Below are 25100 nucleotides of genomic sequence, written 5' to 3' on the forward strand. Positions count from 1 at the left end.
GAATGACTGTGAGATATGCTGTGTGCTTTAGACTAAGATGATTTGATTGAGGGAGTTGAGTTAACGATGGAGAAAGTGAGCCAGGAGCTCAACAGCCGTGTGTGTGTGTGTGTGTGTGTGTGTGTGTGTGTGTGTGTGTGTGTGTGTGTGTGTGTGTGTGTGTGTGTGTGTGTGTGTGTGTGTGTGTGTGTGTGTGTGTGTGTGTGTGTGAGAGAAAATCAAATCATTGGGGGGGGGGGGGGGGTTGGTGCAGTTTCTGTAAGCACAGACAGGAATCCTAAAGTGGATGTCAATTTTAAATATCTCTTTCTCTGCCACAGGTATGCCTTTGGACATCAGCGTGTCCCCGGACAGGTAACCAGGTGTGTTGCTGCTGTCATGGCCTTGCCAACCCCGCGGCTGTTTCCTGTCACCATGATCACAGTCCTGGTGGCGCTGGTGTCGTCTTCTGGGGACCACGAGTGGCACTTTAACCCAGGTAGGATGTCGTCTACACCCAAAGAGAACATCTAAATTGGTGATGGATGACATGTAACCCAAATTCTGTGTTTTTTCCTTTCTTTCTTTGACTGTTGTACTTCCCAAAAAGAATGCCACGGCTTGGCAGTTGGCACATTACAAGGTTTTTATTACCACAAACTCGGACATGATTCCACTTTCAAGCCCTTCCCCTCTTTTCCCCCCTCGCGTCCTCGTGTCCACTGGGCACAGCCAGCGTCCGCCCTGCTGCTCCGACATTCTCCTCACATTCTCAGATCAGTAAGGCTCATTCTCTGTCCGCTATCAACAGGCTATCCTGTGTCCTCTCCCTGTCTGCCAGCCAGTCGTGTGTAATGGGAGAATGAGATAGCTAGGCCCCCCATTCTGCTTGCCAAGACCGCTAATGCACAGGCAGCTCATGAAAGTGTCAGTCAAAATGTCGGGGAAGGGAGTGAATGAGGGGTTAGTGAATGAGAGCCAACCAGGTGTAACCAGAGGAGACTGTTTCTGCCTGCAGCAGCTAGACTGTATATGTGACTAGGCTGCAAATATTGATCATTATTTTAATGTTTTCTTCTTCTTTTTTTATTATTCAGCGCTTAGTTGAGAAACTGGATCCATCAAATGTTTGGATTTTTGTTTTCTGCTTTATTAATGACTCATCTGATGAATAGATTATCCTCATTGGAGCCAAGACAATCACTCAATTAATCAATTAGTCAATCAACAAAAACATATCTGTCTATTTTTAGGCATGCTAGCAGCGTAGCTCTCGTGATGGCGATATTGTCTGTTCATCCACCAATTGATTCATTGACTAATCGTGTCTGCTGTACATTCATCTAGGATTAGATTGATGGAAAAGAAACCGTTAGAGAAAGATGAACAGACTGGTACGGCACACACAAACTTATCTTTTGAAACACCTGAATCAATGTTGACAGTGTAAGCAGGACGGTTTGGTGCGTGGGCCAAAGTTTTATTAAAAGAAACTGTCAAGAAGAGAAAGTAAAAGCAGAGGACACACGGAGCGAGAGACGCAGACGGAGAGGTGAGAAGATTGCAGATGGCGGGGTGTTGACTGGCGATGTGTGATGATGATGTAATAAAATGGGCACCTGTCTGCAGGGCGTGGATGAACTGTGTGTGTGTGTGTGTGTGTGTGTGTGTGTGTGTGTGTGTGTGTGTGTGTGTGTGTGTGTGTGTGTGTGTGTGTGTGTGTGTGTGTGTGTGTGTGTGTGTGTGTGTGTGTGTGTGTGTGTGTGTGTGTGTGTGTGTGTGTGTGTGTGTGTGTGTGTGTTGCACCCGTTGGGGTTTTTAGGGTTTGTCATTCAGCCCAGCATTCCTGTTCGCTGACTCAATGACAGAAACTGAGTCAGACGCCCACCCTCCCCCGCCTCTTTCTGTCACCCTCAGCCTGCCCTCCATATCTCTGTCACTCAGTACGACTTTCCACTTTATCACTACCCGAACCCCCCACCTCCTCAGCTTCTCATCCTCCCCCTCCACCATCTCCTCCTCACGACTGAGAGCAGATAGCTGGGTCGTTGGGTAATCCATGCCTGGGACCACGCTATCTGGATCATTTGATAATGCTGCTGCTGGACTCGAGTCAGAGCAGATATCTGAGACCTGTCTGCGTTCGTTACTTCGCCCTTGGTTTCTCTGTCTCTTTTGTTCTGTTCCTGCAAATCCCCGGGCAGTGGTAACCGTAGCAGGGTCTGTGCAGGATCGCTGGAGCCCGGAGGAGGTGGCTTTGTGTGGGACGGAGAGCTGGGGTTGGAAAGACAAAAGGAGAAAAATAAAAAAAAAACAGGAAAGGTGTAGTCTCAGAGACTACAAGTCACGGGATCTCACGGGAGACACTGGGTACACTATACTCTTCAGATTTATTTTAATGACCATCTTTGCTGTTTTACTTTTGACAGGACAAAGGGGATTCACAGGAATAAGTGATGCAAAGCACTGCCATTACGTTTCACATGAACTCATTAGTACAGAATCTCCCCGAGAGATGCTGTAACAAAATAAGGGAGGGCAGGATCATTTATTGTGGAGTTTGGTCTTTCTTCTCCCTCCTCTCGCCGTCTGTGTGGGTTATGAAGCATGAAGTTCGGAAGTTTTCCCAGAGATGACATCGCAACATTATGCTCCGTGACCAATAATGGCTGCTGACGCTCTAATGGAAATATTAAGTTTCCCCTTGGACATGTTCTCCATACGAATGAGAATGTTGCTCATGTGTGTGTCTCTCTCCCACTTTCTCTTTATCTCTCTCTCCTTCTCTCTTTTCCTCAATCTTTCTCTTGCAGCTCAGTGTCGTTACGCCCTCGGGATGGAGGATGGCATCATCCCAGACTCTGACATCACTGCCTCCAGCGCCTGGTCAGACTCTACTGAGGCCAAACATGGAAGGTAGGAAGTGTGTGTGTGTGTGTGTGTGTGTGTGTGTGTGTGTGTGTGTGCGTGTGTGTGTGCAAGGTAGAACGTTACGAAGTACAGTTGGAGGGAAAAAGCAGAATTCCTCCCACCACAGTAATCAAGTGTACTTTTCTCGTACTGTACTTTGTGTGGTTACAGTCTGAAAACTGTCATTCTACTTAAAGAGTAACTTATCATCAGGCTGATCACGCCCAGCATCACTGCTGCTGTTTCACCTGTAACCACATGAATTAATGCAGACTGCTGCTAATTGGTGTTCATACTATACAGAGATGAAAGGAAACCCTTTGAACAGAAGTACATTCAGATCTCTAAAGCTTAGCATCATGCTTTGTATAACGATTAGCTGTGATGTAAAGTGTCTGTTATTGGAAGTAAATAGACCGAAACAAGCAAAAACACACATAAAGCCCTCTAAATTTGGCTTGAAAGCTTTCAGTCAGTTAAGAAACTGTCTTGTATAGAAAACATAATTTAACGTAACTTTTAGTCAGAGTGACCTTTAAATGAACTACTAATATACTGAACTGTTGGTCGGGGAAACTGATCTACTTCTACTGGAGTAAATGTTAAATGGAGTAACAGGAGAAATAACACATTTTAATACAGGAACACATGCACGCATCACTGTGGACTATTGGGTTTGACTGCTTGCTTTATTTTTAGTCTGTTTGCACCACGCTTAAGTAATTTGTTCAAGGCCTAATAGATCATGATGGAAGAGTGATGGTGTGTCTTTCTAAAACCTTCTGGGTTATTATATTCCCACCATGTCTGTCTGGCAGTGAGGTCAGAGTCATGAGAGCCAAGTCAAGACTGCTACACACTGTGTGTGTGTGTGTGTGTGTGTGTGTGTGTGTGTGTGTGTGTGTGTGTGTGTGTGTGTGTGTGTGTGTGTGTGTGTGTGTGTGTGTGTGTGTGTGTGTGTGTGTGTGTGTGTGTGTGTGTGTGTGTGTGACAATTGTACATCCCCATAACAAAACACACTACAACTTTAGGTTTAGGCTTGTAGTGGTTATGGCTAAGTCTCCAGGAAATGAATGAAAGTCAATGTAGTGTGTGTGTTAATTGGTCTGTTGGCAGAGTGTCTCACCATCTGGAAATGATTATTAGCCCGAGCTTTTTTGTAAGAGACATCGGGGAGAGACTGAGGGAGGAAAGAAGTGAAAGGTGGATCACTGTGATGGTGCGCTGAAAGCTGCAGAGAAAGTAATCTGAAAACAGGGTTGGAGGGAAGGTGTAGGGTTAAGGGAGGGTTGCTGAGCCGGTAGGAATTAAGTAGCTGTTATTACTCTGAGGGAGTGAAATATCAGCATAGTGTGAGGGAGTGGAGAACAGTTGGAGGGAAAAAGCAGAATTGAGAACAATGTGGAAGGGATGAATTGCTGGCTGGTATTTAGGTAGAAAGCAAAAGATGGAGAAATAGGAGAGAGATGAGTTAGTTGGCAGACCAGCGTGCTGTAACTGTAACCCTGCTGGCTGCTGAACGGTGGACTGAGCTCTGCCCAGCCACATTCTTCCCCTCTCTCCCTCCTCATCCTCGTCTCCCATCACAGGACACCATGTGGAGCACTAATGTGTTGATATCATCTCACGGTTTCCGGCTGCATGATCTCACCCACCGAGGGGACTGATTGAAATACTAGCGCCACTGTCGGTGTGACCGAGTGGGTATAGTGATTTGTTTTGGCGGTGTGAGCAGCAGCTTTCATTTCGAAGAGAAGCCCCATAGTGGTCGGAGCGTGGTTGTGGCCTGGCGTCGGTTCCAAAGCTCCTCGTACGAGTTTGTCCGACGTCACAGACACACCGAGCCAAGTCAGTGGTCTCTGTGTGGCCAGTATGTGGTGGCGGTGTGGACTTTTCTTCTCAGGCTGGATTGACGAAGGTCATACTGAGTGAAAATCTTTTAGTGGTGTGTGTGTGTGTGTGTGTGTGTGTGTGTGTGTGTGTGTGTGTGTGTGTGTGTGTGTGTGTGTGTGTGTGTGTGTGTGTGTGTGTGTGTGTGTGTGTGTGTGTGTGTGTGTGTGTGTGTGTGTGTGTGTGTGTGTGTGTGTGTGTGTGTGTGTGTGTGTGTGTGTGTGTGTGTGGTCATGGCAGGCCTGAGGAGCTGCGAGTAAAGATTGGTCCTGACGTTCTGCATCTTGTTGTGAGGTTTAAAAAGCCAGTTATTTTCACTCTGCCCCTTTCATCTCTTTTCTTTTCTTCATGTGCAGTCTCGCTCGCTCGCTCTCTCTCTCTCTCTCTCTCTCTCTCTCTCTCTCTCTCTCCTGCCTGCTGTGCGCCTTTAGCCATAGCCAGGGTATTCTCTCTTTCAGACAACATTGCCCCATTTATATGTGAACGTTTGGCTGCTGTGGAATCAATATGTTTGGTGGTAGAGGAGGGTCGCAGCATGGTATCCCAGCGTGTTGATGTACTCAGTCTTGTTGTGGGTGTGTTTGGATCTCTGCATGGAAATGTTTTGGTGTGGGACTGGGATTTGGTGAACTTTTATGTTTTGTTTTTTTCTTATTTTGTCATCCAACATTTATAAGCCTCTGTTTCTCGCAGGTTGAGCACCGGAGAGGGGGATGGAGCGTGGTGTCCTGCAGGAGCCGTTTTCCCCAGTGCATCAGAATACCTTCAGGTCAGATTCTCCGTTTACTCTGCTCTGATTCACGCCGTTACATTCTGGAAGTAATGCTCAGTACAATCGCTGTATTGTGACTATTATAATAGTCATAGATTTGTTCTGCTTTAATTCACTCAAGGCCATGCTTTAGAGGGACTTTAGAACAGCTGCGATGAGTTGAGAAATACACTTTCTTTTTCTTGCTGAGAGTTAGATTGATACCGCTGTCTGTTTATCTGCCCACTAAATATGAAGCCAGAGCCACAAGGCGGGTAGCTTAGCAAAGAGACTGGACAGGATGGTGCTTCTTCTCAAGAGAACATAAGGAGATCAGTAAGTCCTAAAAAAGAAAAGTTGGTCACGGCCCATGGCTATTCAGCAGCTAGCTTAAACAGGAAGCTCCTCCTACAAACAAAACAAAGTCAGTGCATAAGAATTAAGTTGGATACTAATAGTATAAGTTTGGGGTACTTCAAAATACTTTCCCCCGAAACATTGACACACCCCCAGAGATGTCAACCTACTCCTTTAAATCTACCTTAACATTTAGAAGTCTACCAAATTCAACTTTTTTTTTTATGATTTCCCAATATCATTCTTTTATCTGTATCTCAATCTGTTTGTCTGTATTTTAGTGTTTTGATGATGTAGTTCCTGTCTCCTGCAGGTGGACCTGCACAAACTCCACTTCCTGGCTCTGGTTGGTACTCAGGGCCGCCATGCCGACGGGCACGGCCAGGAGTTCGCCCGCAGTTATCGCCTCCGCTATTCCCGAGACGGAGCGAAATGGATCACCTGGAAGGACCGCTGGGGCAAGGAAGTAAGCAGGCTCTTTCAGTTTTGTTCATTTCAGCAGAGCCCACTGTCCCTTTCATGTGTTCACTAATGAAGGACAGCGACAGTTTAAATGCCGTTAATTAAGCTTTGGGGGGGGGGGGATCAAGGAACATACAGTTGAGTCCAATGCTCCATTATTGATAGGAAACAGCTCAATGTCCAGTGGCTGTTTAATATGAATGTCTTGTTAAACAGAGGCCTGGATTATTCATCTGCTTTTGATTTATTTATCATTTATTGGCAAGTGGAGCAGTTTGGCAATGCACCAGCCAAACTCTGTCCACTAACTTTTCTGTTTAGACAAAATCGGCCTTCACTGCCTGAGTTTTCAACACTTACCTTGTGCAGATAAAGGCATCTTACTGTGTTTGGTAAATGTCCAATATTTTCTTTGCTGACTATAAGTTCTGCACTGTGTTTTGTACAACTACTACACGATGGCATGGGAATTTAGACCTCCAACAGCCAATGTTTCAGGGAAAGAATCATACTGTTTGTTTTCCCCTCCCAGTTATTATTTTAGAACATTGCTAAGCAACAAATATTCAGAGATTTCCAGCCAATGTAAATCTTTCGGTGTGGGCTGCTCCACCAGAGGCTCACGCTCGAAGATCAGTCCTACTTTTGTGTTTTTAAGAAAAAGCGGTTTATGTTCGCCTTCAGATCAATAGAATTTGAAGATACGCTGAATAAAAAGTCAGAGCCGTGAGGCGAGATTCATTGAACCCCACAGATAACAGAGGAGACGAGCAATGTACTGTGTGATTTGATATTCATGCCTCTCTCCCTCTAGGCGGTGTCAGGGAATGAGAACACCTATGATGTTGTGCTGAAGGACCTGGGCCCTCCCATAGTGGCCCGCATGGTGCGCTTCTACCCCCTGGCTGACCGAGTTATGAGTGTTTGCCTTCGGGTGGAGCTCTATGGTTGTCTTTGGAACGGTGAGTGTTTGCGTGGAGGTGAGAGAGACGTGAAGAGATCACAGAAATACAAAATGTTCCTTCTTTTGTTGTTACTGGGGTATTCATTTGTTCTGTGTATTCTGGGGCATGCCCCCCCAGACATTGATTATCAGATCACATTTCATATGGGGAAGGTGACGGATGTCACTATCATCTTAAATTTACTGGAATGGTACAAGGGGGATTTGTTGGATGGTAGTGATTAAGAGTGTGTTTTCGCCATATGTCCCATGCATTGATTTGAAGCATTGCATCAAATTAACAGCCCCGCTGAGGTTTTTCCGGTTAAAAGAAGCCACACGGTGATAAATTGTATTCGTCTCCAAGTTTCCCGAAGCGCAACACTGACAAGCTGAGTATTTATGGCTGCCTCACCTCCTCTCCAGCCCCATCCACCTCCCTCAAACAGCGTCAGGCTGCCTGTAAATCAGAACTGTCACAGAGGCCAAAAAGCCGCAGGTCCTGATCTGTGTCTTCGGGGAGACCATCTTTCTAAAATGTGCTCTAATGTGCATTCAGTGCAGCTCCGTTCACCCACAATCCAGAGATCGTACAGAATGTCAAGTTTTTACGCACATTCTGCGTCTCACCTCATCTCGTATCAGATATTATGGCGGCGCAGTGTCTTTGCTGTATTTATTCTTCTACATCTCACACAGCTAAGTACATAATCGCATCCACAGACACTCATTCATGTGCAAACAGAGAATACTGCACACATGCTTTAAAGGCGATGTGAAGCGTTGTTTATTATGGGGAGCAGAGCAGAGGGCTGTAGTCCGTGTTGCTGACGTCACCTCTGTTCTCGGGGAGAGGGCTGATTAGCTGTATATTGGGGCGGAGAGGCTTGAATTTCACCGGTAAATGTCGTGTGGGCTGTTCAGGCCCGTTCTTCCTTTGTTTTACTACTTTAAAAAACAGCTATAGCCGTTTCCCCGCGGCAGTGATTACTGTTTAATGTTGGCTCAGTAAAACGTGTAGCTGCTCATTATGAATATATTAAGTTTCACATGTGGCTTGTTCAGGTCTTTCTCCTAAATAGAAAACAACAATAAAATGTTTTGTCTCAACAATCACACGACTAGAATTGAATATTTGTACATATCTCTCTGTCACTCAGACGGGTTGAAGGCTTACACAGCTCCAGTGGGTCACGTCATGCATCTGTCTGGCATATCTGGCATGCCCGTCTATCTAAACGACTCCACCTACGATGGGAGCACCGAGCAAGGGTAAGGTCTTCACACCGCTCTTATAATCTTTTTATTACCATTTGCATTTCTATGTATATTAAGTATCTCATCTCCATACATTCCCTTAAACTGCTCTTTTTGGATTTCGTGTTCATGGAAATGCATGATGAAACCGACACGACCAATGCGTGTAAATTGCAACACTGCTTTTGCAAATAGGATCACAATAAACATTCACAAGTTTTACGGTCAGCAGCGTGGAGTGATCAGTGGAATACCAAACTCTTCTCTGCAGCGCTCATCACATCTGTTCGCACTGAAGAGGGGTCTCGGGCTAATCTCTTCTTGAAATTTTTTTCTGGTGTCCGCCTAATCGAAAGGGAACGACATTATTTTCTTTGAGTTGCTCTGGGATTTGAGGCGCGTTTCCTGGCCGTAATGTTTTGGCGGGGAGCAAAGGAGGGCTGAACTAGGAATTGGTGGGGGTCCGCACTTGCATGGGCTGTGTGGGTAATGGGGCTGAAATGTTTTGCTAGCGGGTGAGTTAACACGTTTGATGTAATCCAGACGTGTGTGTGTGTGTGTGTGTGTGTGTGTGTGTGTGTGCGTGTGTGTGTGTGTGTGTGTGTGTGTGTGTGTGTGTGTGTGTGTGTGTGTGTGTGTGTGTGTGTGTGTGTGTGTGTGTGTGTGTGTGTGTGTGTGTGTGTGTGTGTGTGTGTGTGTGTGTGTGTGTGTGTGTGTGTGTGTGTGTGTGCGTGTGCGAGCTAGCTTGTTTGCATTTACATCTATATGTTTATATGCTTATTTAGCATCTTTGTATGCCAGTACATGAATACATTTGACAGTCCACTGCGTCCAGAACCGTTTCTGCACAGAGCTGCATGTTAACCCGTCCAGTGTTTGTGCAGGATGCAGTTTGGAGGCCTGGGTCAGCTGATGGACGGCGTCCTGGGAGGAGATGACTTCATAGAAACTAAAGAGCTGAGGGTGTGGCCTGGCTATGACTACCTGGGCTGGAGCCGGGAGGCCCTTGGGCAAGGCAGCGTGGATATTGAGTTCCACTTTGAGAAGCCACGTGTCTTCCACAACATGCAGGTAGGCAGTGAAAGTTTGTGTGACCGTGCATGCGTTGTTGTCTGTGAATGAATGTGAGAGGGTTCTGCAGGACTTTATTATCCCACTTGAATCTCAGACGGCATGGAGCTGCCTGTAAATCAGAGACGTCGTTGAGGCTAAAAGCCCAGATTTCCGGTCTGTGTCCTCGGGGGTCTTTCTAAAACACGCTCCGAGGGGGACGACGAGTCACTGCAGCTCAAGTTCGTCCACAAGTCACTGAAGCCAGAGAACATGCAGAATCTATAGAATGTCCAGTTTAATGCACATTCAGTCTTTCATCTCACCACTTGTCAGATCTGATGACGGGTGTCTTTCTAGTGTTGCGTGTAAACGAATGTCAGAGTGTTATGTGGGACATTGTTCTTAGTCTTTGCGACAACAACTCAAGAAGATTTTAGAGCACCTTGAAGCATAAATCTACATATTAAAGAACTGAAACTGATTTTATTGAACTTCTTTAACTCCTTGATGTTTTAAAACGAGATCCTGCTTTCTGTGTGTTTCGTGAAGACCAGTATTCACACAAAGCTCTGTTTGTTAATTAATACCTATATTTGGTTAACTAATAACCTCATTAGCACATGAAAAGCATGTCATACTGATTATAGCAGGACATTAGGCTGATTGTTTCTTTTAGCGTCTGATGAAACTCCTTTTCAAATCCTGCAGCTCCAACCAGTACAACCTCATAAAAAAGAAGCATAGTTATGCGTCTGCCATCTCACCATGAAGCAGCATTTTGACCGGAATAGCTCTGCGGCCATTTGATTAGTTTTAATTTGCCATTGTTTATCATGGCACAGCGCGTCTGTGCTCGGCTCTCTGGGTGCCACTGAGTTGCATCACAGTTTGTTTGTGCGTCTGTGTGGCTTTTGGGGTTAGTTTGTGGAGCAACAGGGGGAAATGATAATATGAAGCAACCCAGTCTGAGTTATAACTGTGTTGTCTCGTTGGACGCGGGTTGGAATGTTGGTTTGGGTGGGATTCGCCCTATATATGTGCACATTGAACAGCACGAATCCCCAGTCAGTGTTATAAAGTGACGAGTTATCTTCTAGAGGTTTGGTTTTGACTGCGATCCAAAATTTCGGAATGTTCTCTCTCAGCTCTCTCAGTTATTGTTGTAGTGTTTCTCAGTTACCTTTTTTAAATCTTTCCCAGCGGCGTTCGTAGTGTTTTTCCAAGGCGTTTCCTATTTTTGCTGCCTTTTCCCCAGAGGTTTCCCCTCACTAACCTCAGCTGACATACACCGTTATGCTGGCCCGGCAGAGCGGATATGTCGGACACACAGGTCAAATAAATAAAGAGTGGGAACCTGAACCTAATTCTGGCTTGAATTGTCTCTGTCGTTTCTTAACCTGCACCTAATCACTCTCCCAAAGGGAGATCTGCTCTTTGACCTTTTGTTAAGCATAACTGCACTTCCTACAGGGCCTTTTAACAGGACCCCAAATCTTTGTAAAGATCCAGTTCTGTCCTCTGGGAATTTATGCAAAACCTTTCTTTGTAAGCTCATGTGGAAGAGGGGGGGAAACGAAACCAAAAGATCAGAGGGAACTCATGAATGTAGGTTATATTTATGATGAAACAAGCAAAACATAATGAATGCACTGTTATGCTCTCAAATTAAGCTTTGCGCAGGTCATTTGAGCTGTTCTCCCTGAAGGAGTAGTGAATTACTTTGGTTCTGTTGACTTATAGGTCCCCCACCACAAGCATCAAAACACACCCTAACCCCCCATTTTTGTCCCCTTTCAGATAGAATCAGTTACACGTTAACTCAGCATCTGGTGCAGCTGTTCTTCCTGCCTCGTGTGTGTGTGTGTGTGTGCATTAACATGTGGATTAGGTTAGCGTGGCTGGCCTCGCAGTAAGTGTGAGGTTAATAGCTAACCTGTCAGAGCAGCCTCCCCTTCTCTCTTAGCGGAACAGAACCTCCCACCATCGCCTTACGTTTTTATCTCCTAGATCTATAGTTTTGACCTCTCGCTCGCTCATTTAATCAGCCTCCCTCCTCCTTGGCTTCTCCTCTCTTTGGCCTTTCCCTGCTTGTAAAAACAGGAAAGATATATCATCCGCTCCCCTCCAATCGGCCTTCTGTCACACACTTTCTTTTCCTGCATCCTTTCTTTACCCCTCCTGTGTTCTAATTTTGTTAATTTGTAGTCCTGCTCGGCTCTTAAGTCGTGCCAAAGCAATTACGGGGGAACGGGATGAGAATGTGTCATTAATTTTGTGTGTTAACTGAATCTCTCTGCCTCTCCGCGAATAATGAATGAATAACGCATGAGGGTTGAGCTAAATCAGGTGTTTGGATCGTTAAAGGACAACCTCTATTATCTCTTCATCTGTCTTTCTATTACCCTCTCTTGTCTCCCTCCTCTAGGTGCACAGTAACAACCGCCACACTCAGGGTGTGAGAGTCTTCAGCAAGGTAGAGTGTCTTTTCAAGCCTGGCATCCTCCAGCCCTGGTCCCCTGAACTCACTCTGCTGGTGCCCCTTGAGGATCTCAAAGACCCCTCCTCACGACCCATCTCCCTCCCACTGGGCGGCCGGGCGGCTCAGATCCTCCTCTGCAAATTCTACTTCGCTGACCGCTGGCTCCTCATCAGCGAGATATCCTTCCTCTCTGGTAGGAAACCAGTTTCTGTGGCTCTGACGGGCCGTTTTCTTTTGTCTATAATGGCTTTGCTTTTTTTTGCCACACATATTCTATCAACTATGTCCAGCACTGTGTTGGAGGTCCAGCAGAGATTGGACTTTGCCCAAACAATAGCTAAATATAGACGGCCGCAACAGGAAAGGAGACAACTGAAAAGGCTTGTTACAATGGGTGTAAGTCCAGTCGGCATTCTTGAAATGCTCAAAGTAAAAGTCAAGTGAGACTCAACGTGAGCGAGGTTTGTTTCTGTGACAGAACCACACGTTTTTGTCCTCGCTGTCTTCTTTTAATTGATTTAAGGTATCAGAAAAAATACTGCTGATGTCCTTGACAAAAAACATTTCAAAGGGTATCCGTTATTCTTTATACCCTCCTGAATTTAAAAAAACTCGTTTCCTTCCGTCTGTTATCTTCACTATCGTCCTGCTGACGGACTGGAACAGACCCACGCAGCAAACACAAAGGAGGGTTTTTGATATCTTCTGTAAAGACAGGATTTAGGCGTATCTGATTGGAAGTCAGATAGAGGACTCCTCTGCTGCTCTCCAGCTGAGATTGCTGTGACTAATCGGTCAGTTTGAGCGCAATAAGAATCAGCAAAGTGCTCCGTAATCACACCGTACTCAGGTAGCTCAAATTAATTGACCCAGCAGTGATCTGGCATGTCGGCTTCTGCCACTAAACCTCGCAGCCTAATCTTCTTATATGGGACAGCTGATGTTGTTATTGCCATGGTTGGTTGGCCAGTAAATTTAGGGTCGCCACGGTAACGGTCTGTCGACACAAAGTCCTTCAGATTAGTCACGTCATATAAAATTCATTTTCATTAAATGGTCTCCCCCCACGCTCTTCCTCTCTTTCTCTTTACCCAGAGCCATTCGAGGAGGATGCAACAGAGAAGGATTCATTTCCTATTCTTCCTAAGATTCCTACCACCACTTCCTCTCCTCCGCCTGTCAACCTCACTTCCTCCTCTCCCACGTCCGGCCACAGCTCCTCCAACATCACTGCCGGCCCATCCGGTGAGTCCTGTTGTTCCTCCTATTCGTCTTTTATCCCCCCTGCTCTCCACCTCCACATCTCCTTGTGTTTACTATCTTCCTTTCCACCAACCGTTCTTTCTCAGTGGTCCCCTTTTGTCACCCACCATCCTGCTTCACCTATAATTTCTGCTCTCTCCTGCCTCTCTAATTCCCCTGATCTCTCCCTCTTCACCTCTAGCCTCTGTGCCCGTCTCTTTCTCTGCAGTTATGATGAGTGTGAGCAGTGTGTCTAAGCCATGTGTCTGAAGCGGAGACAAAAGGCAGACGGTGCCAAAGGAGGCCCATGTCTGACGAGCCGCCCTCTTTATCACAAGCTCTGAAACGCCGGATGCTTGTCTTATAGATTTCATTGTACTTAAAGGGCAGGAGAAATCTGGTTTAATATTAAAGGTCAAATGTTTCTATTTAAAATTCTTGAGATTTTAATCATCTCAGTCTGGCTTTTAAAAAGTCGGTGTGAACTTTTAGTGATTTTGATTTACATGGATGAAAAGCCAAAAAAGCCTTCCTCTCCTCATCGCCCTCTTCTGAGTCTTCACCACCTCTCTTCTCACACATTCCTCCTTTGTCCATCCCTCGCTCCTCCAGAACCCCCCACCAACACCTCCTTCATGATGGACACCACTGGTAACTGGACGCTGTCAGGTGAGAGAGCAAAAAAACAATGAAATGGACAGAGCAGATGAACCGAGGGACGGTTCAGCTAACTCCATCCGCTCTGGCCCTCCTCCAGCATCTTAAAACTGTCCCACTGCTCGGTGGAGTGTATAACGGAGGAGGGGTTGCAGGGACAGGCTTTGGCACTGGACTCTGTCCCCTGAGTTTGAAGATATACAGCTGTAGGAAAAACACTAACACAGCTAAAGTACATCATATTTATGTACAATAACAACTTGGCTTCCTGCGGTCTCTGCAAAACTGCATGTTTTTATTTTTTTTCGGGAAACTGGCTGTGTTCTACACAGCTAAACAATAACAGACTTTTTAAAGAAAACTGGAAATGGTTTTCTGTGGCGTGTATGCTGCTTTGTCCTCGTTACTGGCTCTGGTTGAACGGCTTTGTTTGGGTTTATTTATTACCCGCATGGTGTTAAACTGACTGGGAGAGAGAAAGCGGTTGTTTTCTATTATGACAACGTGGTGGCTTGTATGAGTGTGTGCTTGCGGGTGTGTATTTGTGTATGCACATGAAAGCATTATGTTTTGTGTGCCAGTTTTTTGGTCTTTTTTTTAAGCGGAGTGTCCATGTAGCGTTTTTTTTTCTGAGCGCCAGCGTCTTTTTAGAATGATTTCCCCAATGAGCAGAGGGCATATGCAGCCGCATATTTCCGCCTAGAGAAAAAAACGTTACGCCAAGCGTCTGTTTTCAGAGCGCACCCCAATTGCACTTGTAGCTGAAAATCTCTGAACTTTTCAGAAAGCCACTGGTGACGTCACTGTGGATGAAGGCCCCCCCCCCCCCCCGCCCTGCCAGCACTTTTTCTGCCAGAAAAAAAAGCGTGACATGGACGCTCAGCCTTAGCTGAGCAATCCATTACAAACTGTCACTTATTCTGTTAAAGTTGTTTTAAGAGTTCAGTTCCATCCTTCATTCAAATAGCATGCCACATTTGACCTTCCAAGGGAGAGAAAAAATAACTGGATCATTGTGATTAATATTTAACTCCAAAGCTGAAGCAAAGCAGAGTTCACATTCTGTTCTCAAAGCAGGGGGCGATGAGAAGCTCTGCAGGCTTATTGGATGCATGCAAACACAGACAATCCCCCTCAGATGTTTCATAAACCTGATGAAACCACGTTGGTGTGCGTGACTGCACTGAAAGAGCTCATGCTCAGAGGCTGAACTGTGCATTAACTCATGCCAGCATGTTAACACACAGTGAAATAGACTGTGCTGCATAGTGATCTACACACATCCCATCAGACCTACGAATAACACCAGGTTGCAGTCAATCAAGCTCGTACACATACAATAACCTAACATTTCCGACTGTGTTTTTTCCTCCTCAAGATGCAGAATTTGGTGCCAACACTCCAAGGGCGGGACTTCCTGTAGCCAAGGATGACAGCAGTAATACAGCTATTCTGATCGGCTGCCTGGTGGGCATCATCCTTCTGCTGCTGGCTGTGATAGCTGTCATTCTGTGGAGGCAGTACTGGAAAAAGATACTGGGCAAGGTGAGTCAACATGCAAAAGCAGTTGGTGATTTGGCCGTAGTGGTGGGCGGCACAGTTGTGCAGTAGCACTGTTGCCTCACAGCAAAGAGGGTTACTGGGCTCGAACCCGCTGGTCGGCTCGGGCCCTTCTGTGTGGAGTTCTCCCCGTGTTAGCGCGGGTTCTCTTCGGGTTGTCCGGCTTCCTCCCACAGTCCGAAAACAAGCGGGTTAGGTTAATTGTTGACTCAAAGACCTTGTTCAGACCTCGCAGTAACATGCGTCTCGGGTGATCTATAAGTGCAGGTTTGAGATCCGATCGCTCAGGTCTGAGTCGATACGGCCACATTCTCTCAACAGTGTGTACGTTCCTTGCCCGTAGGTGTGAATGTGAGCGTGAATGGTTGTCTGTGTATGTCAGCCCTGCGATTGCCTGGAGAACCCCGCCTCTCGCCCCAAAGGTCAGCTGGGATCAGCTCCAGCTCCCCCGTGACCCAGTGACAGATAATGTATGGATGTAACTAAAGAAGTCTCGGTTTTAGTAGGCAAACTTTTGGACCATCTGTCTCATGAGAAATCTGTTACCACCCAAGTAGAAAAGAGGTAAAATAAATGTTGTTTGTGTTGCTCAAGGATCTGAATCTGATTGCTTTTCCAGAAACAATGTGATGGTTATTTTGGATAATCCATAGATCTTTCTGTTAACAGCTTTCATTGTAACTACTTTCCACAGAATAAATAACCCTAAGTGAGAACATGTATTCCTGTGTGATTAGGCTGAACTGTTTCTTTAAACCAGATGGAAATGATTGATAACAGGCTAAGATAACAACTGCCAGTCTTTTGTCAGAGCACCACTGGATCTCCATCTGGATGTGAATTGTTCAAGATTAGAGGTTTCCACAGTTTGATCACCATCTGCTTTAGGAATTCAAATGTTACATCCACACTCTTATTAGATACAGGTAGATAAAACTGATGCAGTCCAAAACAGCCAATTGTAATGTTCAGTCAGGAAAAAAGAGGTGTTGAGAGGTAGTTTTGTGTTTTACTGAGAGGTGTAGGTGATAATATGCAGCCTACCCTCATAAATGTGTACGGGTTGGACATGATGGTAGATGAAGTGGACTCAACACCTCTCTGAACATGAACAGGGTTTATTGCTGGACTGTTGTAGTAGACCCGCATCTTGTATTTCCTGCATTACCTGTGAATCCTCTGCCCTCCCAGGCCCAGGGTAGTCTGTCCAGTGATGAGCTGCGGGTTCACCTGTCAGTCCCCTTGGACAACGTGGTCATCAACAACACACACAGCTACTCGAGCCGCTACCAGCGCATCCACACTTTCCCCGACGACCGCGACCATGACCGAGAGGGAGAAGGAGAGTATCAAGAGCCCAGCGCTCTGCTCCGGCCAAGGGATCCCAGAGACGGCACAGGTTGGTTTCAAACGCACATATGTGAGCACACACAGTTATGGAGTCCATTGATAGATAGGACAGGGTTTGTTGTTTCTGTTGGAGCCGAGTGGTTTAGTCCAGAGAAATCACATTGAGTAGAACATGCCCACATGCAGTAAAACAGTCCGCATGCTAAATACATGTGGACAGAGATTGATCTGTAGTCACACACAATTAGCAAGGAGTCAGTGGAAAATGTGAAACAACTTTGTACATAATTGAAATTTCCGCAAATATGTATGTGGCTTGTGAAGACTTCGTCGTCTGCGTGCTTTTCATTTGTTGATCCTATCAATGAGCAAACTCGTGTGCAATGGGGAAGCAACAGGAGAGAAAATGTGGCACGCATATCAAGACACAATGGTCCTACAATGTGTTTCACCACACCAAACACAAGTAAATCAAACCAAACACCCCGAGAGGAAGAGTGCCTCCATAAAGATGCGCGGCGCAGAGGGAAGCACAAAAGAGCCATTGTTCTGAGAAAAGAGGGAGGAGAAAAAGAGGAGTAAAGAGGGAGAAAAGCATTCCTTAGCTTGCTTTACACCACTGGAGGTCTGCATGCCGTCTTTACGAGGTGCCTGTGTGAGTTTGAAATAACACGAGAAACAGAAACATTATTCCATCCACTGTTTCTTGTTATGTTTGCTCGAGTTGTGTTAACTTTGCCTGTTCTTGCTTTGCTCATCTGCTCCGTGCTCCACGCGTCAGTGCAACCCCTCCTCCTTCTCTTATGTTGTAATGGACATGCTAACAGTGCCATGCTAATGGTTGTCATTGTGTTTCGTTGTGTGTGTTTTGTGCCACTTTGTACGATCGATATCATGACTCCTGCGTGCACCGCGCCCCATTCCGTACGTGTTTGTGTGTTTTTGGTAATGTGTGTGTGCTCTCCCAGCCTTGCTGTTAAACAACCCAGCCTATCACCTCCTCCTGTCAGATCACAGAAATGGCTCCAGACCCCTAGTCGTCCCCAGCACCTCTCAGGCTCAGGAAAAGAGCCTCAATGTGCCCCAGGGTAAGAGACCTCAGACTGGGCCGACACAGTCAGGAGGGGCCCCCTTCCTCTCCACCTACCTACCTTTCAGGGCGGGGGCTTCAGAAGTGCTCTCACACAGAGATGCTTCTGGGATATGATAGTGATGATGACATCTATTTTCGCATGTGCACGACCATCATCATCCTTCCTGTTACTCACATAATTAGTCACTCATTCACTCACCACTCCAAATAACTTTGTTTGAAGGGATAGTTTGATATTTGGGGAACTGTACTAATTTTCAAACGTACCCAGAGAAGTACAAACTCACAGACGCCTTTTTGTTTAGCCGGCGTGGCTCTGTTGATGTCTGGCTGTTTGGTTCATCAGTTTGGTCTTCACTGATGTCACACGCCAAGTGTTAATGAGTCAACATGACATTCAGTGCTAATCAGCAAATGTTACCATGCATTATAAACCTTATACCAGCTTAACAAAAACATTTTAACATTGTTGGGATGTGAGGATGTTAGAATGCCGACGTCAGCATTTACCTCAGAGCGCCTCTGTGTGAATCTGTGGAATAACAAAAGGCCCTACTTAAAAAAGATTACATTACTGTACATGTTAAGGGTTGTGTACTTAGGCGTCAACAATTTTTGTTGACTATCTTTATGAGTACAGCATCAATCGTATCTGTTATATTGCGATGCAGTATTCCCATTCGTGCCTGTCTGCATTATTATTTTAACAAGGTTGTAACAACTTGGTATTCAGCCACACTCCTCACAAGTCTTTGACTTATGTACGCTGTCAGAGCCTCGTTGGAGCTGATCGTGTTTTGTTAGGTTGTTGCACCTTTTTGTTAAATCAAAACTTGAAATCGTATGTGCAAGTACAGCAGTAGATTCTTATTTAGTTTAAAGAAAGTAGAATAGATCTCTACAGTATCCCAGAAAGATTCATCCATCACAGTTGTGTTTTTCGTAATTTGAATACCTGCGATGTGATCAAAAAGACGTTCAGGAATTAAGCAGGAAAAATAGTAATAATAGGCAATTCACCAAAGGTGTTATCCGTCTCTGTATGTAATTTTATTATCCTGTGTTTTATTGTTTTAGGTTGATTTATTTTTAAGCTTCTGTTTTCTACACAGAACCTTATGAAGAAATGTTTCTAAAAAGTGTTGTACAAAGAGGTTTTTTAATTTTATTTTTGTCATGAAATTCCCTCAAATCCAAACTATCCCTTTTATAACCGGTTTGTGATGGCATGCGATTCTCTCACTAACAACTCGTCTTCAATCAACACAAAGCTGTTTTTAATCACACAGCTCTTCAAATCTCTTCATTTAATCCACATTGTCTGTCTCGTCCTCCTCCCTTCAGCCTGTGGTTTGGACATGGACATGGAGAAGGGTTTCCCCCCAACTCAGGAGGAGCCTCCTCCCTACCCTGGCTCTCCTCCGTACCCCTCCCTGTCCCCCCCTGTTTCTCCCCCACTGCCTCCCAGCGTTCCTCATTACGCTGAGGCGGACATCGTGAGCCTGCAGGGTGTCAGCGGTAACAACACCTACGCCGTCCCCGCCTTGACCTCCTCGAGCCCCGGGGCCGACACCACCCCGCTGCCGGAGCTGCCGCGCCAATATCTCATCTTTAAGGAGAAGCTGGGAGAGGGACAGTTTGGAGAGGTGAGGAATGACCCGAAAATGGTGTGTGTGTGTGTGTGTGTGTGTGTGTAGGGAGGGGTGGTTGTGCTTTTACCAATGTCAGTATTTATTTGGTCAAAGGTTCACCTGTGTGAAATCGAGAACCCTCAGGACCTTACCAACTTGGAGTTCCCCTTCAATGTGAGAAAAGGTCGCCCTCTTCTGGTGGCAGTGAAGATCCTGCGCCCGGACGCCTCCAAGAACGCCAGGTGTGTAACATTACACACAGCCGAGCCTGGCGTCATTGTGGTTCTCACTTCTTTCCACCTTCTAAGGCTTATCTTGAAAAGAACTGCAGTGTCTCATGACCCATTATGTTTTTAAATTTCCATGTCACGCTTCATACCCTGACTTGTTAGGTTGAAACGCGTCAACATCCATGATTTAATAATGCATTTTTAACTTGCATTCAGAGTGCCTCGGATGTTTCTGGAATATCAGGGTTTATTTAGAGGTGTGTGGCCAGGAAAATTGATTGACTTCCTTGACAACTCAAGTATATATTTTTTAGGAATGTACCATTCAATACAATTTTAGTTATAGCTTTAAAATCTTTCTGCTGAAATATTACTTTCCAGGTGATGGACAGAAGAATGTGGAGCCAGCCTTCACATACCACATCATCTTATCCATTCCTCATTATCAACTGCATGAAATTACTGAGCTGTTCAGCAGAAGCATGGCTGAGGTTCTTTTCATCCGTCAACTACGATTCTAATATTTTCTCACATTTTAGCCCTGATTTGGTCCTTCAGCTCTCGTTAGAAACATACCTGGGCCTCTGTGGTTGTCTAGATGTCTGACTCTCGTCACCAGCTGCGTGCTTACTTTGGCTCTCTGCTCTTTTTGCACTGGGCAGATAAAGCTCCTATCTCATGTGAGCTTATGTGGTTAGTGAGAACCAGAGCAACACAAACATATTGACCCGAAAAAACAAATCGATGCGGTGAACAGCCGGCCAGAGCTCCAGGCGGTGGTGTTGATTCAAGCCATTTCTTCTTCTTTTTTTTTACATGAGGCCTAAAATCCGCGTGTTTCACTCTTTATCTTTCCTGTGCAATATCCCTTCATCTTGGTTCCTCCTTGTCCTGGTAGGAACGACTTCCTGAAAGAGGTAAAGATCCTGTCTCGCCTGAAGGACCCGAACATCATCCGTCTGCTGGGAGTGTGTGTGAGCAGTGATCCCCTCTGTATGGTCACTGAGTACATGGAATGTGGAGACTTGAACCAGTATCTGTCCCACCGAGTGCTTCTGGACAAGACGGGACCTACACATAACACCCCGACCATCAGGTAAGCCAGAATTGTGCACACACACATCACACATACACTCAGATTTAGATGAACACACAGTCAAAGTTTTGATTTATTCGTTATTCCCTCTATCTGTCAACTTTTTCCCCCAGTTACCCGGCCCTCATCTCCATGGCCAGCCAGATTGCGTCAGGAATGAAGTTCCTCTCCTCCCTCAACTTTGTGCACCGGGATCTGGCCACGCGTAACTGTCTGGTCGGGGGTGAGAAGGGTGAGAGCGGAGAGGATCGGGGCGGTGAGCGTCACATCAAGATAGCCGACTTTGGCATGAGCAGGAACTTGTATGCAGGAGACTACTACAGGATCCAGGGCAGAGCTGTGCTGCCAATACGCTGGATGGCCTGGGAGTGTATACTCATGGTGAGAGGACAGGACTGTGTGTGTGTGTGTGTGTGTGTGTGTGTGTGTGTGTGTGTGTGTGTGTGTGTGTGTGTGTGTGTGTGTGTGTGTGTGTGTGTGTGTGTGTGTGTGTGTGTGTGTGTGTGTGTGTGTGTGTGTGTGTGTGTGTGTGTGTGTGTGTGTGTGTGTGTGTGTGTGTGTGTGTGTGTGTGTGTGTGCGATGGTATGTGATGATGGCAATACTGTATGTCACATTGTTAACCAGGATCAATTATAATAACATGTTACAACAATGCATTTGTTTTTTTAAATCTAGGAGTTTGAGTAAGAAAAATAAATTATACCAAGATCCATGTGAGCATTTTTTAAATATAATTTGCATCATGTAAAATACCAACTACTTTAGAGGGAATCTGTTCAACAAATCAGCTCAAATGAATTTTCTCCCCTTTTTTTTCCTCTTTTTCTGGTTTGTTTGTGCAACAAACAGGAGCTTGTTTACTGTAAACTTTGGTCGTCAGTGTCTTTGTGTAGCAGGAAATACAACCTTTGACGCATGAATCTAGGGGAAAGTTGTTAAACACCTTCTGCTTTGTTTAAAAATGAGTGCAAAAAAACCCGTAAAAATATGTAAAGTTCAATAATGATGAACTCGTATGTAAAAGAAATTGAGTAAATGTGTCATCCCGTACCAACAATTAGGCATCCTATGATAATGATGCGGATAGTACTTTTGATACTGATGGAGATTATGATGTTGAAGATGAACATGGTTGTGTGTTCACAGGGTAAGTTCACCACGGCCAGCGACGTGTGGGCGTTCGGGGTCACTCTGTGGGAGATGCTGAGCGTTTGTCAGGAGCAGCCGTACTCCAACCTCACAGACGAGCAAGTCATTGACAACGCCGGGGAGTTCTTCAGAGACCAGGGCAGACAGGTACAACACAGAGTCTGGAGTACGAGCCCTCAGATGTTTTATTCTGATAATAACAGAGCTGTTCTTCATTTCCTGAGGTGTTTTCACGTTGTGTTCAGAATGTACTACATGCTACTGACTTCAGACGGATGATATCCGTGGCCCTCTAGTGGCCGGGCTGTGGGCCACGGCTCTTATTAAGAACAATTAAAGATGTTTTTCTGCAGGAGACAAACTGTGTTTGACCAAAAAGAAATGTGATAATAAAGATTAATTTAGGTATTTGTCAGAGTTGAAAACTAGTCGACTTTATCACGTGTTTTCTTATTATTTGTAACATGTTCAAAATAGATAGAATTAGATCTAAATCTAAAAAAGTCTCATTAATGAAATGGTCCCCGCTTCCTAACACCTTCCTCCCTTCCTCTCTCTTGCAGGTGTATCTGAGCAGGCCGGCTGTGTGTCCTCAGGGTCTCTTCGAGCTCATGTTGAGCTGCTGGAACAGAGACTGCAAGCTCCGCCCGTCCTTCGCCGACATCCACTCCTTTCTTACGGAGGACGCCATGAACATGGTGTAGAGAGAGCAACAGAAGGAAGAGAAAGGCAACGCTGAAGAGGGGAAATGCCTCGTTCGTTTCTGCATCCTTGCTGCGGTGGGGAAGGTGTGGTGGAGGTGCTGCACAGCAGAGGCAGATGAGAGGGGGAGAGTGGGTTGCGCGCTTTTATATTTGTACTTTTTTGGGTGGATGGGGCTGAGACACCGCTGGTTCGGTTTATTTCCACATCAGACCCCCAACCCCAAAGGCAAAACTAACCCCAGCTTTAGACCGGTGAGAGTCCGAGCTACATTTCACGGGTGATGGGTGCAGTCTGCATAGGAACTTTCTCTCCTCTCAGATACTTTATTACAAGGGGGCTTTGTGTTACTGGTGACTAAGTGCTGTAGAGTTAATGACACGGGAAGCTGCTGAGCCGAAGTGACGGAAAGTTCTCCGAATACGACCATAGCAAGCTCGGACATGAACACTTTGTTTCATGACTTTTGCGTATCCATCATAAATGCTACATGCAGGGTAACGGGTGACTGTGCACATGACACATAAACTTGTCTGAACAGCACACCTATTGTTCGGACATGAAAGTGCACATGCAGGGATTGTCTTAGTATTTATCGTATGTATAGCCTAATGCACACCTTTTCATCAAAATCGGCTTCAGCCCCTTTTTGCCCATCTGAGGCACAAAAAATGATAATTTGACCAAAAGTCTATGAAAAGATTGTCAGACATGGCTGACTGATAACTTCAGATCTCACCATGTTTGTCGACCCTTCGACAATCCTCTTATCTTAACCCCAAAAACGTACACAGTGACCCTCATCCACAGCTGTAACTTCCAAGTTATTGTGGACTAATGTGAAATAATGTGGACCAGACAACAGCAGCAATGCAATTACGTCAGGTATCAACCACTGACCCCCCCCCCCCCCCCCCCCCCCCCATTGTAGTCAAAAAGTCCAAGCCATTTTGAACCCCATCTTTGAGCCACAGAGAGAAGAGCTGTGCCAAATGGACTTCTAAAACCTGAGGAAACGGGCACAGAAGAGGAGGGTCTGCTGCTGCCGACGAGACGTGACCCACAAACTGGAACGGCTTTTCCAAGCAGAGAGACAATACTGCCATCTGGGGCAGAGGCCGGGACGTCTTCAGATGCGCCTGCTCAGGTGTTTTTGGCATTTCTTTTGTATCTGGCTGCGACCCAGACACAAAGGATCAAATGAAAAATTCCACAACCAGCTGCACTTTAAATCCTACTTGCATGTCCCCGGCCATGATGGAAGTCCTCTCTGCGAGGGGCCTGATATGATTCCTGTCGATGTGGATTCTAATGCATCTCACCTGCAGTGATTTCAGTTGTTTAACCAATGGAGATCAAAATTCAGGACGGTCTTGTCTTCCTTGTTAAATCCTCTCCCTTCAAGGCATTGCCAAACCAAGAGATGTAAAATATTATTTTTTAAAAACGAAATGGAATGGCACCATCAATTCATCTCATTTTATGACGACTTTTTGTTCGGTGTGTTGAGACGCGTCTACTCATCGAATATTCAATCTCCGCTCATCCAAATGCATTACCGTGCTCTACAAACGCACTGTCGCGGTATTACTCAAACTGAATTCTGGGAGTTCTGACTTTAGTGTGAATGTCATCATCAACCTCTGCATTTTCCCACGTTAATACATTAAGCTGACTGCGGTAGAATCAATGCCATCTACCTTACTGACTGTATAGCACTGCAAATCAGTCCCGAGGTGATCAAGATTATCAAGTAATACATGTTTACTGATTGTCAATGGTTGTGCCATTTGAGTCATTTTTGATACACTGTAGTTCAACCAAACCCATATTTTTATATATACTTTATGTACTTAGACACTCCTTGATGTCTGATTTCGTCCTTTGTGTCTTTTGAGGTTGAGCATCATAGTATGTACATATTTTAAGGACAGAATTGTAATTTCCTTTACTAATATATGGAAAACTCTTTGTAACATTTGGGGTCTTCTGTATCTCTGTAGAACGCTTGCTACCTTGATGCCATGGTAATTCATCGTTGTCTATTTTTGTAGATGTTTTAATAAACATTAATCTTTTCAAGAATTGCTCTTGGGCTGTGACTATTGATTATTGTCAATAAAACATGAGTACAAAATTACCATTCATATTTTCTGAGGGCCCAAAGGTGACCAATAGTCTAATACAAATATATTCAATTTACAATTATATAAAACAGGAAAGCAGCAAATCTCCACATTTGATGAAGAACTTAATTTTACTTGACAGATTAGAATATTAATAGTTTATTCATAGTTGATCTATATCT

General features: G+C 45.3%; 1 protein-coding gene across 2 annotated transcripts; it reads left to right on the forward strand.

The window, feature by feature from the left end:
* Positions 1 to 348: 348 nt before the first annotated feature.
* ddr1 (discoidin domain receptor tyrosine kinase 1) lies at positions 349 to 22817 on the forward strand. Of its 2 annotated transcripts, none has more exons than XM_076109113.1 (19): positions 349 to 478; positions 2793 to 2895; positions 5473 to 5548; positions 6201 to 6353; positions 7164 to 7311; positions 8453 to 8564; positions 9434 to 9620; positions 12028 to 12274; positions 13177 to 13326; positions 13936 to 13992; positions 15359 to 15525; positions 16732 to 16939; positions 17901 to 17978; positions 19328 to 19629; positions 19729 to 19856; positions 20743 to 20940; positions 21054 to 21321; positions 22088 to 22237; positions 22654 to 22817. In XM_076109113.1, exons 1-19 carry the CDS (start codon positions 379 to 381, stop codon positions 22792 to 22794), a joined length of 2973 nt encoding a protein of 990 aa, XP_075965228.1. In that variant the 5' UTR covers positions 349 to 378; the 3' UTR covers positions 22795 to 22817. The 2 variants fall into 2 exon arrangements, with proteins under 2 accessions (XP_075965228.1, XP_075965226.1); XM_076109111.1 differs by having other exon boundaries at positions 364 to 478; positions 17859 to 17978.
* The last annotated feature ends 2283 nt before the right edge of the window (positions 22818 to 25100 follow it).

Source organism: Anarhichas minor, unplaced genomic scaffold, assembly GCF_050575085.1.
Source record: "Anarhichas minor isolate MPS153535 unplaced genomic scaffold, ASM5057508v1 ptg000041l, whole genome shotgun sequence".
In the NCBI taxonomy this organism is placed as follows: Eukaryota; Metazoa; Chordata; class Actinopteri; order Perciformes; family Anarhichadidae; genus Anarhichas; species Anarhichas minor.

Coding starts and splice junctions, on each gene's coding strand:
- ddr1 (XM_076109111.1), top strand. CDS start 379: ATGGCCTTGCCAACCCCGCGGCTGTTTCCTGTCACCATGATCACAGTC. Junction 2,896..5,472: donor ACTGAGGCCAAACATGGAAG/GTAGGAAGTGTG, acceptor TGTTTCTCGCAG/GTTGAGCACCGGAGAGGGGG. Junction 13,993..15,358: donor TGGTAACTGGACGCTGTCAG/GTGAGAGAGCAA, acceptor TTCCTCCTCAAG/ATGCAGAATTTGGTGCCAAC.